This window comes from Carettochelys insculpta, chromosome 1 (genome assembly GCF_033958435.1).
Source record: "Carettochelys insculpta isolate YL-2023 chromosome 1, ASM3395843v1, whole genome shotgun sequence".
NCBI lineage: Eukaryota > Metazoa > Chordata > Testudines > Carettochelyidae > Carettochelys > Carettochelys insculpta.
In genome coordinates, this window is record NC_134137.1 from 68,041,514 (window position 1) to 68,054,075 (window position 12,562).

The 12,562-nt window shown below is 39.9% G+C and overlaps 1 protein-coding gene across 6 annotated transcripts in view; it reads left to right on the forward strand.

The window, feature by feature from the left end:
• The window catches only part of VWA8 (von Willebrand factor A domain containing 8), a 279,042-nt gene that overhangs the window by 233,905 nt on the left and 32,575 nt on the right, over positions 1-12,562 (forward strand). For all 6 annotated transcript variants that reach the window (XM_074988426.1, XM_074988442.1, XM_074988464.1 and 3 more), the window contains one exon: positions 3,504-3,708. In XM_074988426.1, coding sequence (XP_074844527.1) covers positions 3,504-3,708 — 205 coding nt within the window. The remainder of the gene's footprint in view (positions 1-3,503; positions 3,709-12,562) is intronic.

The window sequence follows — 12,562 nt, forward strand, 5'->3', positions numbered from 1 at the left end:
TGAAGTGCTGCATATGCAGCGCAGCACTTCATTAATAATCTCCCAACACCCTGCTTATCACCCTCCCTTCAAAGTAGGGAGGTAGTGTAGACAAGCCCAAGAAGTGGGTCTGTCCCATGATAGTTCATCATCTAATAAATCACTTTGTTAGTCTTTAAAGTGCTGCATGACTGCTGTTTTGTTTTATGTGAAATTATTTCCTGAATTTTGAATGCCTCATTTTGCATCACTAACTTTCCTTCGTGTAATTTTTTAAAGGAATATACTATGGAATTGACCTATCTACATCTCTATTTTTAGAAGTGATTGTTCATCTGTGTTTCTCAAGGCTTGCACAGCCTAAAGGTTCTGAGTATATTCAGCCAAAGAACAATTCTGCAGCTGGGTGTTTTGTCTTGTAGAGAGATCATTTGGCAGGAAAAAGCCATGTTTGCAATGCCTTAGCATATAGGTTAAAAGGTATGAATTCAGATTGTTCTCCCATTGACTCTGATACTGCATCAGAGCAAGACCTGTAAGGTCAGTTCATAGAAGGGTTTCTCCCCTCCATCCAGTGTGGCATAGGCACTGCAATAAGTCGACTGAAGCTACATCAACTCCAGCTACATTATTCATTTATCTGGGATTGCATAATTTAGGATGATTTAACTCTGTAGTGTAGAGCAGGCCAAAACTAATATACATATCAAAGTCCTGTTTGGCTCTTTCCTTCATGTGTGGGCAGATAACTTATATTTAGAACCTTTTTGGCTCCAAAGATGCTTCTTATTGTGAAACCATAATAACTGCTTCATAAGTGAGATTGAAAATACCTTTTCATTATAAGCCCTATTTTCAAATTCCAAAAACATGCCCCAAAGGTAACTTTCTGCCAGAAATTGCATAATCACATCTTATGTCAGCATTAATTTTGTCTGATAAAATTTTTCACAACTATGTGCAGTATCAAAATAGATTACAAAATTATATTTCCTTTGTAAGGGTTCAGTTCTACTACTCTGTAATACAAATGTGTGTGTGTGTGTTTGTATATATATACATGAAAACATCCCTAACTATAGAAAACAACATATATTAATTGCCACGCAGTGTAATTAATATAGTTAAAATAACAAACTTTCAGGATCTCATTACATAATGTTATAGCATCATCATATTAGTAGCACATTTCATAACGCTAAACAGATCAATCATTCCAATTCTGTTTATGAAAATATTTTTTTTACTCCAACACATTACACAAAAAAAATGATAGAACTCTACCAACAGACCCTGGGATCATACTCCTCTTAAAATATTTACTGTACTTTTAATAAATAATTGATAAAATCAAAACTATACACTCAATAGTATATTTATGTTACAGAGCAAAACAAGGGGGCAAAGTTTAGGCCAAATTGGCACTATTAACTAGATGGGATGCTGGTGAATAGTGCAGGATGATACAGTAGTAAAGAACATACTGGATATCCTAACTGTTCATTTCCACTCTTTGTAATGTTTGTGTGTTTTAAAAAGTTTAGAATGCCTTTAAAGAAAAGTAGTATTGTTTTGAGATACTAACAGGGCTTCATGGAGATCTCTTTCAACCTTAGTAGTTATTTTATTGGGACTTCAGTTCATGCTTGCATGCTTTCTCAGCTTAGGATGCTTTTTTGAATACAGGTTTCAAAGCTTTCCTTCTGTATTAAGATTGGGAAACATGGAGCTAACTACTACACATAGTAATGCAGACACTTTTGTGGAAGTCCAACCAACATTTTATTTAATTGTAGTGATTTGATTGCACATTGTTAGATGATGAACGTTGTCTGCATACATTGTACTCACAAATTTTATTTGTTAAAACCTATTCGGTTAGCCTGGTACAACCTCTCCTAATGTAGGATTTAAAGTCTTTAAATCAGTTCAGTTTAAGATGATTACACACTGATTTAAGATGAACTGATTTAAGGGATTTTTAAACCAACATAATATTAAGTTGTGCCAGATCAACGAAGGCCTTGTCTACATTGGAAATTACTGCATGGCAAACTCTGGTGTGTATCTACAGTATACCAGCTTGCTGCACAGTAACTTCCCATGTAGACACTGCTGTAAAGCACTGAAAAGCACTAGAGTTTGGCTTAGCATACTATGGTTTCGAGAAGTGGTTAAGCCAAGCCACACGCTAAGGCTATGTCTACACTACAGCAATCTGTTGGCAGAAGTTACTGTTGGAAGATATTTTCCAACAAAAATTCTCTCGACAGATTGTGGCCACGCATGAAAGCAAATCGCTCTGCCTAGCTGGTCTCGGAAACACAGAAGACAGGGCTGCCCAGTGACCCCGTAGCCCTGTCTGTGAACAGAGGGCCCCCTGGAGCATCCACACAGATTTTTGTCAACAGATTCTGTCAAGAAAAGCATTCTGCCTCATGGGAGAGACAGAAGTCTGTCAATGAAAGTGCCGAGTATGTTGACAGAACACAAGTTTAGTGTGGATGCTCCGCGGGTTTTGTCAACAAACCCTCTAGTGTAGACATAGCATAAGATTTTTGGTACACTGTAGATGTGTCTGCATGAGAAGTTACTATGTGGCAAGCTGATATGCTGTAGATTCAGACCCTGGCTTCCTGCAGAGTAATTTAACACATAGAAAAAGTTTAAATCAGTGCCACTTGGTGTGTAAACCAGGTCTTAGAGAAAATTTCCATATTATTTTAAAGCTCTATTCCAAAACTTCTAGATTGTTCTTTCCTGTTTGTTTTGTACTTTCATGCGTTCCCTTGCTAAATATTTAAATATTTTTATAATGACAATTTTAACATGTCTTTTTATTTCTCTTCTCTGACCCTTCCTGTAATTCCCAGTATGATCAGTTTGGGATCACCAATAAACTTCTGGTTGGTACCTGCATGACAGTCATTCATAGAAATTATAGTAGTCAAGATACAAATGCTCTTTTGGATTCTGCTCGGCTTCCCTCTTTCCTAGTTCTTCTGTTGCTTGCTCATCTCAAACGAGCGAGGGAATTGACATTCACAATACAATCCTAAATAAGCCAGGAAATAGTTTTGTGTTTCCTCTTTTAGCGGGTTACTTCATCCCTTCTCTCCCCCATTATTCTCTTGAAAAGGACTGATCTCCTTAATATAGACTGGAGTTGGAGATTACTCGTACAGCACATTCCATGCTACATATATCTTGGCTGTGTTTTATTCAGCTATCCATATTACAAAGGCATCTTTCCACTCTATCTAGTTCCAGTATTTGCATTATAAAGGCATCTTTCCACTCTAGCCATTTCCAGTATGTGGTGTGTTTTGGGTAATATAATGGGACTGCCAGATCCAGTCTTGATCTCACTTGCATTTTCGATGGATCATATTCACTAGTGTACAGACTACTGTGACCTTGCCCAGATTTCCAGGGTATTTTTAAATGCCACCCTGGCTACAGAAATATTCTGTCTAGTGTTAATTGGGACTATTATATAAAGCATAATTTGCTTTATTTTTCAGATCAATGTCTCTCTCTCCATATACATCATGGCTGGCAAAGATCTCAGACACAGATGTTCTGCTGGCGCCACTGGGCAAAGTAGGTTTGGTTACAGTGGACATGGGAGGCAGTGTCAGGCTTTGGGAGACGGGACTTGACAGCCTACAGCGCTCTCTGCAGGACTGGAGAAACATGATAGGACAAGAGGATGGTAGACCTGTGCAGGTAGGACTTAACAAATCTCAGTTTAAAAACATTAAGTGTTGCCAGTGAGTTGAAGTTTTTGGTGGTTTAGAAATAAATTGTGGTGAAAAGTATCATGAAGTAGAATTAGGCCTAGATCAACAACAAAAATCATATCGACCTTTTTGCTGAAAATAAATGAAAAAATGAAAAATCATTTAGTCTTTTAAGAACTTATTATATGTAGAGCTGATAGTCTCTAGCAGATTTATAACAAACCAAGCACATACTTAATACAATGCACAGTCAAACTGTGGAACACGTTGCTAGGGGATGTTCTGAAAGCAGAAAGTGTAACTGGAGTCAGACAAATACTAGATAACTTCTTAGAGGGATAGGTCCACCAGTGGCTACTAACCATGATGGACAGGGACACAGCTCCATGTTCTAGGTATCCCTAAACATCCAACTTTCAGAAGCTGAGATTGGACGATTGGTCTGACACAATATGGTTGTTCTTAGGTTCTGGTAATGATACCTATTGTGTTTTTCCAATATTTAAATTTAAAAAATTGGGAATTGTTTTAAGAGATATACTATCTCCATACTTGAAACTTTTCAGGAGAAAGGTTTGGTTTTGAGCATGGTATCTTTTGCTGTCCTCATGAGAATCTAGCCAGAATGGACCAAATTATAAGTGCCTGAAAACTGTCGTTGCTGAATAGATTCGTAGATAATGACGGTATCGTCATACACACAACGTATGTAAAAATAAATCTGTGAGTTTTGTGTGCGGGTGTTTGCATACATGCATACACACAAAATATGTATGTGTATCAGCTAGTATGTATGTGCACTGCTAGCAACATCATGGGCAGCATCAGTACTATTCAGTTTTGTCTCATAATCTGTGTAAGAGAGGTTTTCCAGTACGTGAATCAGTGGCACATGATGATGAAGAGAGTATGAATTCTGTCCCAGGTTTTGCCATATATTGCCAAGTGGCCATGCTGTTCAGTATTATCTCAACCTATAAATATGTTACTCCCTTTTTCGTCTCTTTGCACAAAAAGGAAATCTAATCTTTCTAAGTAATTATAATTATTTCAGTTCTTCATCAGTCTGTATAACCCCTTTTCTAGCAAGTTCAAATGGGACAATATATTTTTCTAAATTAAATCTTTCCATTTTATTTTCAAGGGATCCAGTAACCCAACGCTTAAATTGGATTTAGTAGACAGAAAGCATAATTCTCCTTTCACTCTCTCTTCCCACCCCAGCTTCCATTCCACAAGATATTCTGTATTTATAGAAATTCATGCAATCACTGCCATGTTCTTGTTACTGGAGCTCGCAAATGCCTTTCATAAAGGCCATGAGAAAAGAAAACACTCTTCTAGTAGCACATTTGTGTTATTTATTGCTTTACCAGTGCCAGCCATTTTCATTTTCAATAAAATAATGCTAGTGCCATCTAATGGCCAAATGTGGTCAGTTTGGACTAGAGTACTTTGGTTGATGTGGTATAGCAAAATATCCACATATATTATTTTTGAAAATATTTTTGAAATCACATGTATTATCCACATATATGATTTTTGAAAATATTTTTGAAGATACAGACTGACTCAGCTACCTCGCTGATACAAAATATCAAAAGTGTTCTTACCTTGGAAGAACAGTGTCAGGATTACTGGCTTTAATTCATTTGTTCTTTAGCTCTCTTTTGATTCAGTCTTATCGCATTACTGTACTTTCAGCCATAGTTAACTAACTCGGCTGCATATAAAAAAAACCAAACCCCCCAAAATCAACTTTGTGCTTGTGAAGCATACTTTGTCTGAAAATGTCAAAATATATTACAACATTGAGTAATAACAATTACAGAAAGGTTGCTGGATTTTGTCAAGGTCACAGAGTAACTAGGTGGCAAGTTATTGAATCATAGAGTCATAGGGCTGGAAGAACATCTAGTCCAGTCCCCTGCTTCAAGCAGCATCAACCCCCACTATGTCATCCCAGCCAGGACCTTGTCAAGCTGGGACTTAAAATCCTTGAGGGATTGAGAATCCACCACCTCTCTAGACAACGCATGCCAATGCTTTCACCACCTTCCTGGTGAAGTAGTTTTTCCTGATATCTAACCCACACCTCTCCTGCTTTAACTTCAAACCATTACTCGTTGTTCTGCCATCTGACACCACTGAGAACAGTTTCTCACCCTCATCCTTAGAGCTCCCCTTGAGGAAGTTGAAGGCTGCTATTAAATCACCCCTAAGTCTCCTTGTCTGTAAACCAAACAAGCCGAAATTCCTCAGCCTGTCCTCATAGTTCTTATGCTCCAGCCCGTTAATCATTTTTGTTGCCCTTCGCTGAACCTGGTCCAGCACATCCATATCCTTTTTCTATTGGGGGAACCAAAAATGTACACAATATTCTAGATGTGGCCTCACCAGTGCCAAATAGAGGGGAATAACCACTTCTCTAGATATGCTCGAAATGCTCCTCCTAATGCACCCCAGTATGCCGTTAGCCTTCTTGGCTACAGGGGCACACTGTTTACTCATATCCAGCCTTTCATCCACAATAACCTCTAGGTCCCTTTCCGTCTTACTGCTGCTGAGCCAGTTGGTCCCCAGCCTGTAACAATGCTTGGGATTCTTCTGCCCCAAGTGCAGGACTCTACACTTCTCCTTGTTGAACTGCATCAGATTTCTTTTGGCCCAGTCCTCCAATTTATCCAGGTCACTCTGGATTCTCTCTCTACCCTCCAATGTATCTACCTCTCCCTCTAGTTTTGTGTCATCCGCAAACTTGCTGAGGGTGCAATCCAGTCCCTCATAGAGGTCATTAATAAAGATGTTGAACACCGACCCTAGAACTGAGCCTTGCGGCACCCCACTTGAAACCGACCGTCATCCAGATATTGAGCCAGATATTGATAGAATTTAGTTCTCTTGACTCTAAGTCTTCCTAACTACCAGACACACAGTGTCACATTTTTGTTGGATATAAGATTATAGAAGTTTGAAAAGTCCCAGTAACACATCTGCTTCTTCCTTCTGACAGTGCAAGAGATAAGTCTCATATCAGGGCATTATCAGATATTAAAATGATATAACACTTGATTTGAACTAAAAACTGAGAAGAAATCCCACATTTTGGTTTGCAAACTCATATCGTCTTCATTTCTTCATGTTTTTCTACTTTTTGCTATTTTAAAAGTCTACAATTTTGAGATATTACAAACCAAATTTGCTGCAAAATGCATTATTTTCAACAAATGGCATTTATAGTGCAGCAGTAAACAATTTAGTATTTAACTGGTCTTTTTTGAAGAGGTCTAGCACATAATGTGTGGGTTTATGCTTTGGTTTCCACAAAGAGATGTTATACCAGGTAGTATGCACATAAGCAACAAACCCAATGGAGAGAAAATAGTATTTAAATTAAATGTCAACAAGGACTTCCTCTGAACTTTCTTTAACTACAGCAACTCATGAGGCTCAGCAAACATGGAACAGTTGAGGAAAGCCACAACTGTTGCACTTGGCCTTGGTATTAATCAGTTGGGATCCAGTGACGTAATCTTTTGTTAGCCTTCAAAACAGTTGCATATGTATACTTAAATGTTACATTATACTTAAATGTTCAAGTTTCTGAAACCGTGAGGGTACAAAAATTGTTTCTAAAATTAAAATTACCTTTGTACAAATTACCTTAGAAATGTTGTAATTTTTCCATATTTCATAAAATGTTTGGACTTTGTGTGTGACAGGAATTTTATGTAACGTTCCAAACTGTTTACATCTGGCTATCTGAAGTTAGGCATCTAAGCTCAAACTTAGGCACCTAATAAAGTGACCTGATTTTCAAAGCACTGGACACCCATTTTTGCCAATGGAGCTGCTAAATGTTCTGGGTGTTAAGCACTTTTGAAAATCTGGCCACTTTATTAGATGTCTAAGTATGGACATCGAAGGTTAATTTTAAGTGCTTATTTTTAAAAGGACAAAAAACTTACCATAAATGTTTTAGGGCAATGTACACAGAACACTCTGTAGACTTAGTTGATTGTTGTTAAGAGGGCAGGCTAGATATTAGAGATAGAAAAGACCTATTGAGTTCTACCATTGTCTGGGTCTGTCCTACACCACATTGTTGAATTTTATGTCCCATCTACTTTTTAATTACTTCAGAATTGAGGGGTCCTCCACTCACATCATAATATTTATATATAAAACAAGCTTTGAGGTATAGTTTAGAAGTTGAACAAAGTTCAATAATAACAGAGAGAAAGCTGTGCTAGTCTATATACTATCAAAACAAAAAAGCAGTCAAGTAGCACTTTAAAGACTAACAAAATAATTTATTAGGTGAGCTTTCGTGGGACAGACCCACTTCTTCAGACCATAGCCATACCAGAACAGACTCAATATTTAAGGCACAGAGAACCAAAAACAGTAATCAAGGTGGACAAATCAGAAAAAAAAATTATCAAGGTGAGCAAATCAGAGAGTAGAGGGGCAGAACGGGGGGCGGGAGGGAGGGAGAGTGAGTCAAGAATTAGATTAAGCCAAGTATGCAAATGAGCCCCTGTAGTGACTGACAAAATGCCGGCATTTTAATGGAGTGGGCCATTCGGTTAATGACTTAAGAGTTTGCATGTCACTGAAGAGGAATTTTCACAACACTCTTGAAAGAGAGGCTGCTGAACTCTCTCTTATATTCAAATTTGACACATTTACATGTGGTTTGAACCAGGATGGGAATTTTCTCGGTCACTATAGGGGCTCATTTGCATACTTGGTTTAATCTAATTTTGGACTCCCCATTTCAGGCAAAATATAGTTTCATTGAAAAATGCCAATTCCTTGTATTAAAATATTTCACTAAATTTGTTACAGATTTAACAAAATGTTAGCTGTTAACAGACTGGTTCTTATGGGAAACCTGCTGGTGTTTCAGGCTTCGCAGCTCCCCTGGAAGCTTGTCAGGGCCTGGATCCCTAGCTAAAGCCAAGACTCAAGGGTCTGGCAGGATCCCCAACTCTGGCAGCATCTTTGGGAACCCCAGCTGGAGTTAGGAACAAGTCATTTAAGTAGTCTGTACCTCAGTATCCTCATCTGTAAATTGGGGTTGGTAGCTACAGCACCAGGTTGTTATATAAATTAATGTTGTAAAGCACTTGGAGATCCTTAGATGTGCAACACTTCTGTAGGTAGTTACAATGCAATTCAAGAGAGTTGCTTTGGAATTACTGCAAAGTAATGAGGAGTAACATTAAGTTGAGAGTATTTTTTGGATCCTGGAAAGGGGTGGGCTTTCTATTTGCTGTGTCTTTTCCTTCATCCTCAGAAATGCCTCCCTTTTGTCTTGTTTAGTCTGAGGACAGATATGTTGTAGTTATTATTAAATTCTCAGTAATTTTCAGGCAGTACTGAAGTACCCTTTCTTAGTTGTGTGTAAGCAGCTCCTTAATAAGTTATTCACCCTTTTGGTAGGTTAATAATTTATTTTTATCCAACTCATTTATTATTTCCTTTGATTTCCTGCAGCAGTAAAATATTGTACTGCTTGAGGAAGCACACAAAAACAAAAACCTTAGTAGCTCAAATTTATTTCTAGAGTTATGTGTTATTGGCTATGTCTACAGTAGCCCCAAACTTCGAAATTGCCATGGAAATGGCCATTTTGAAGTTTACGAATGAAGCGCTGAAATGCATATTCAGCGCTTCATTAGCATGCAGGCAGCCGTGGCACTTCGAAATTGACGCGATGCGACGCCGCATGGCTTGTCCCGACGGGGCTCCTTTTCCAAAGGACCCCGTCTACTTCGAAGTCCCCTTATTCCCATGAGCAGATGGGAATAAGGGGACTTCAAAGTAGGCGGGGTCCTTTGGAAAAGGAGCCCTGTCGGGACGAGCCGTGCGGCAGCGAGCTGTGTCAATGTCGAAGTGCCACGGCCGCCCGCATGCTAATGAAGCGCTGAATGTACATTTCAGCACTTCACTAGTAAACTTCGAAATGGCCATTTGCGTGGCCATTTTGAAGTTTGGGGCTAGTGTAGACACGGCCATTGAGATCCAATGACTGTTTACGGGATTGCAACTGGCACATGTTCTGCACCCAGAGGACATTGGTTCTATTTGTAAACCAGTTTGTTGAATTGGAGTAAAATAATAAAAAGCTCTCAAATCCTTTCACATGTCACTTGAGCATTTAGATGCTGAAGACTCACTTTCAATGAGAGTTAGGGTACTAAGAGCAAGGAGAAAAGGAGAGTTAGGGTATCTGCTGAGTGCTTTAGAAAATGTTATTCTTTGTCCGAAGTACTTTTCAGTGAGTGTTGATGTGGGCAGAAGCAGAGGGATTTATTCTGATACATTCTTTCAAAAAATGAGCCTTTCTATGACATTAAATGCTATACTTGTCATGAAGTTTCTGCAGAACATGGCTGTAATCCTTCATATATGATAAAAGGGAAGATATTTAAATAGCATCTTTTCCTATATTTAGCTACTCAGCTTTCTTGTTCACTAATTGAAAGGGTAACATTTTCTATATATTTTCTGTTTTCAAGTATAATTCTTTATTCTGACCACTCGAGGGTGTCATTGAGCTAAAATACGAATGATTCTCATCTATTAAATACCTGTCTGTGCAAAAAAACATAAATTACATGAGAAAAATATTCAGTGATGAAATACAGAATTTTCATGCATTCAGAATGTGTTTGAGAGAGTCAGGCCAGGTCAGAAAAGACCTATGGTCCTACAGGTTTCACTCTGTGAGCTAAAGCAGGGGACTCTGAAAGAGATGAAGGCTACATCTACACTTAATGAAAAAACTTTGAAATGGCCATCGAAGAATGCTAATGAGGCACTGAAATGAATATTCAGAGCCTCATTAGCGTGCCGCCAGCCACAGCACTTCGAAAGTACCATGTTTCACTTGCGCGCAGCTCATCTACATGGGAGTCCTTTTTGAAAGGACCCTGCAAACATCAAAATCCTTTTATTCCTATGAGCTGGCTGCCCTCCACACCCAGGACTGCCTGCCCTCAGCTGATAGGAATAAGGGGATTTCAGTGTTTGAAGGGTCCTTTCGAAAAGGACCCCTGTATAGATGAGCCGCGCGGGAGCGAAACACGGCACTTTTGAAGTGCCGTGACCAGCAGCATGCTAATAAGAATATTCAGCGCCATGGCCATTTCGAAGTTTTTCGTAAGTGTAGACACAGCCAAACAATGGTATTTTAGAATATGAACTACGGCTGCACAGCCAATGCCTGGAAGTCTCAGGTTCATGAGTTCTGGGTATTCCAGCTCTCGCCCATCCTGATTCTCAAGACCAGAAATCTTTGTCAAACGTGGTGACTTTGGCTGTATCTCCCTGGCCTAGGTGATAGACTCTGAAGGAGATGCAGAAATAGCAAATAGGTGCTGACCTCTGAAATGGGTCACTGAAGTATGTGGAGAATGAGACTAGAAAGCCAATGACCTACAGACCCTGAAATACTCATGACTTCACAACCCATTCTGCCCACTCATCCCAACTTCTCAAGTCCCCCTCCACACACACACACACCCATTCATTCATTTTCACAAGGCTGAGGCTCAGGGTTGGACTGCCAGAGGGGTGAGGCTCCAGCTGGGCGTGTGGCCTCTGGGCAGAGCTGATGACAGGTTTGGAGTGCAGAAGAGGGATCCAGGATGGGGCTACGGGGTTCAGAGTGCAGAAGGGGACTCAGGGCTGGGACATAGGGTTAGGCTGTGAGAGTCGTTGTAGGATCTGGAAGGAAGTTTGAGTTCAAGAGGGGGTTTGGGGCTGGGGGTGGGGAAGGAGGTGCAGGCTCCAAGAGAGAGTTTGGTGCATGGAACCTTCAAAGTCACCCATATACTTTGGAGCCAGAGGGACATGCCGGCCACTTCCAGGAGCCACACAGAGCTGGCCACTGCAGCCAACCAGACTTTTAGTGTCCTGGCCAGCTGTGCTCACCGGGGTCCCTTTTTGACCAGGCCTTCTGGTTGAAAACGGGATGCCTGGCAGTTCTAGCTAAAGGACACGCCTTTCTGTCTCTCAGGAGGCCCAACCTCTTGCTGAAGGGTTGGAAGGGATGTTATGTTTGCCTGTCAGTCTCTCCAAGTGAAAAATGGGTGATTTCTGGTATGTTCAGAGTGTGAATTTAAATCTGTATATTGTTTTTCAAATGTTTTGTCCGTAAAGCTTTTTGCCCTCTGAGTTAATGTGTTTGCTGTGTGGCCTCTTGTAAAAACACTGTCATTGTCCTCCAAGAAAGTGCCTGTTTTCAGAAGGAAGTGGGTCAGAGGGTTCCAATTCAGAGACAAGTGAAGCCTGGAAACCTGGGAGCTGACTGGCACTCCTGGAGCAAATCACAGAGTGAGGGAGTACAGATGCTGTTACTCTGAAACAGTGACATCACCATCAGGAGCGCCAACTTAAATCAGAGCCTCATTGTGAGCACTGTACAAACACGTAATGGAAGACAGATCCTGCCCTGAAGATCTTAAATCTAATTAGATAAGACAGACGAAAACTGTGATCTCAGCTTCTGCTGAAGCAGGCAGATCTGGTACAAAGTATCTCTTTCTTTTCCTAAAAATGTGGAAGACCATAGCTTGCAAAAAAGAAAAAAAAATTCTGTTGCCCAAGCAGATCATCCATCAGTGCCATTGCTCAAAGTGTCTGCACCAGTGAGTGTTGTGGCCTTTGAGACCAGAGCTCATAACACAGGTGATGACACTGTTACCAAACAAAGGTAATAGTCCTGCCATTATTAAAGTTACTCTGTAAGCACTGTAAAGACACAAGGTATAAAATGTTAGATCACGTAATATGTTATGGTAATATTGGATGTGGGTGGCTCACCTGTG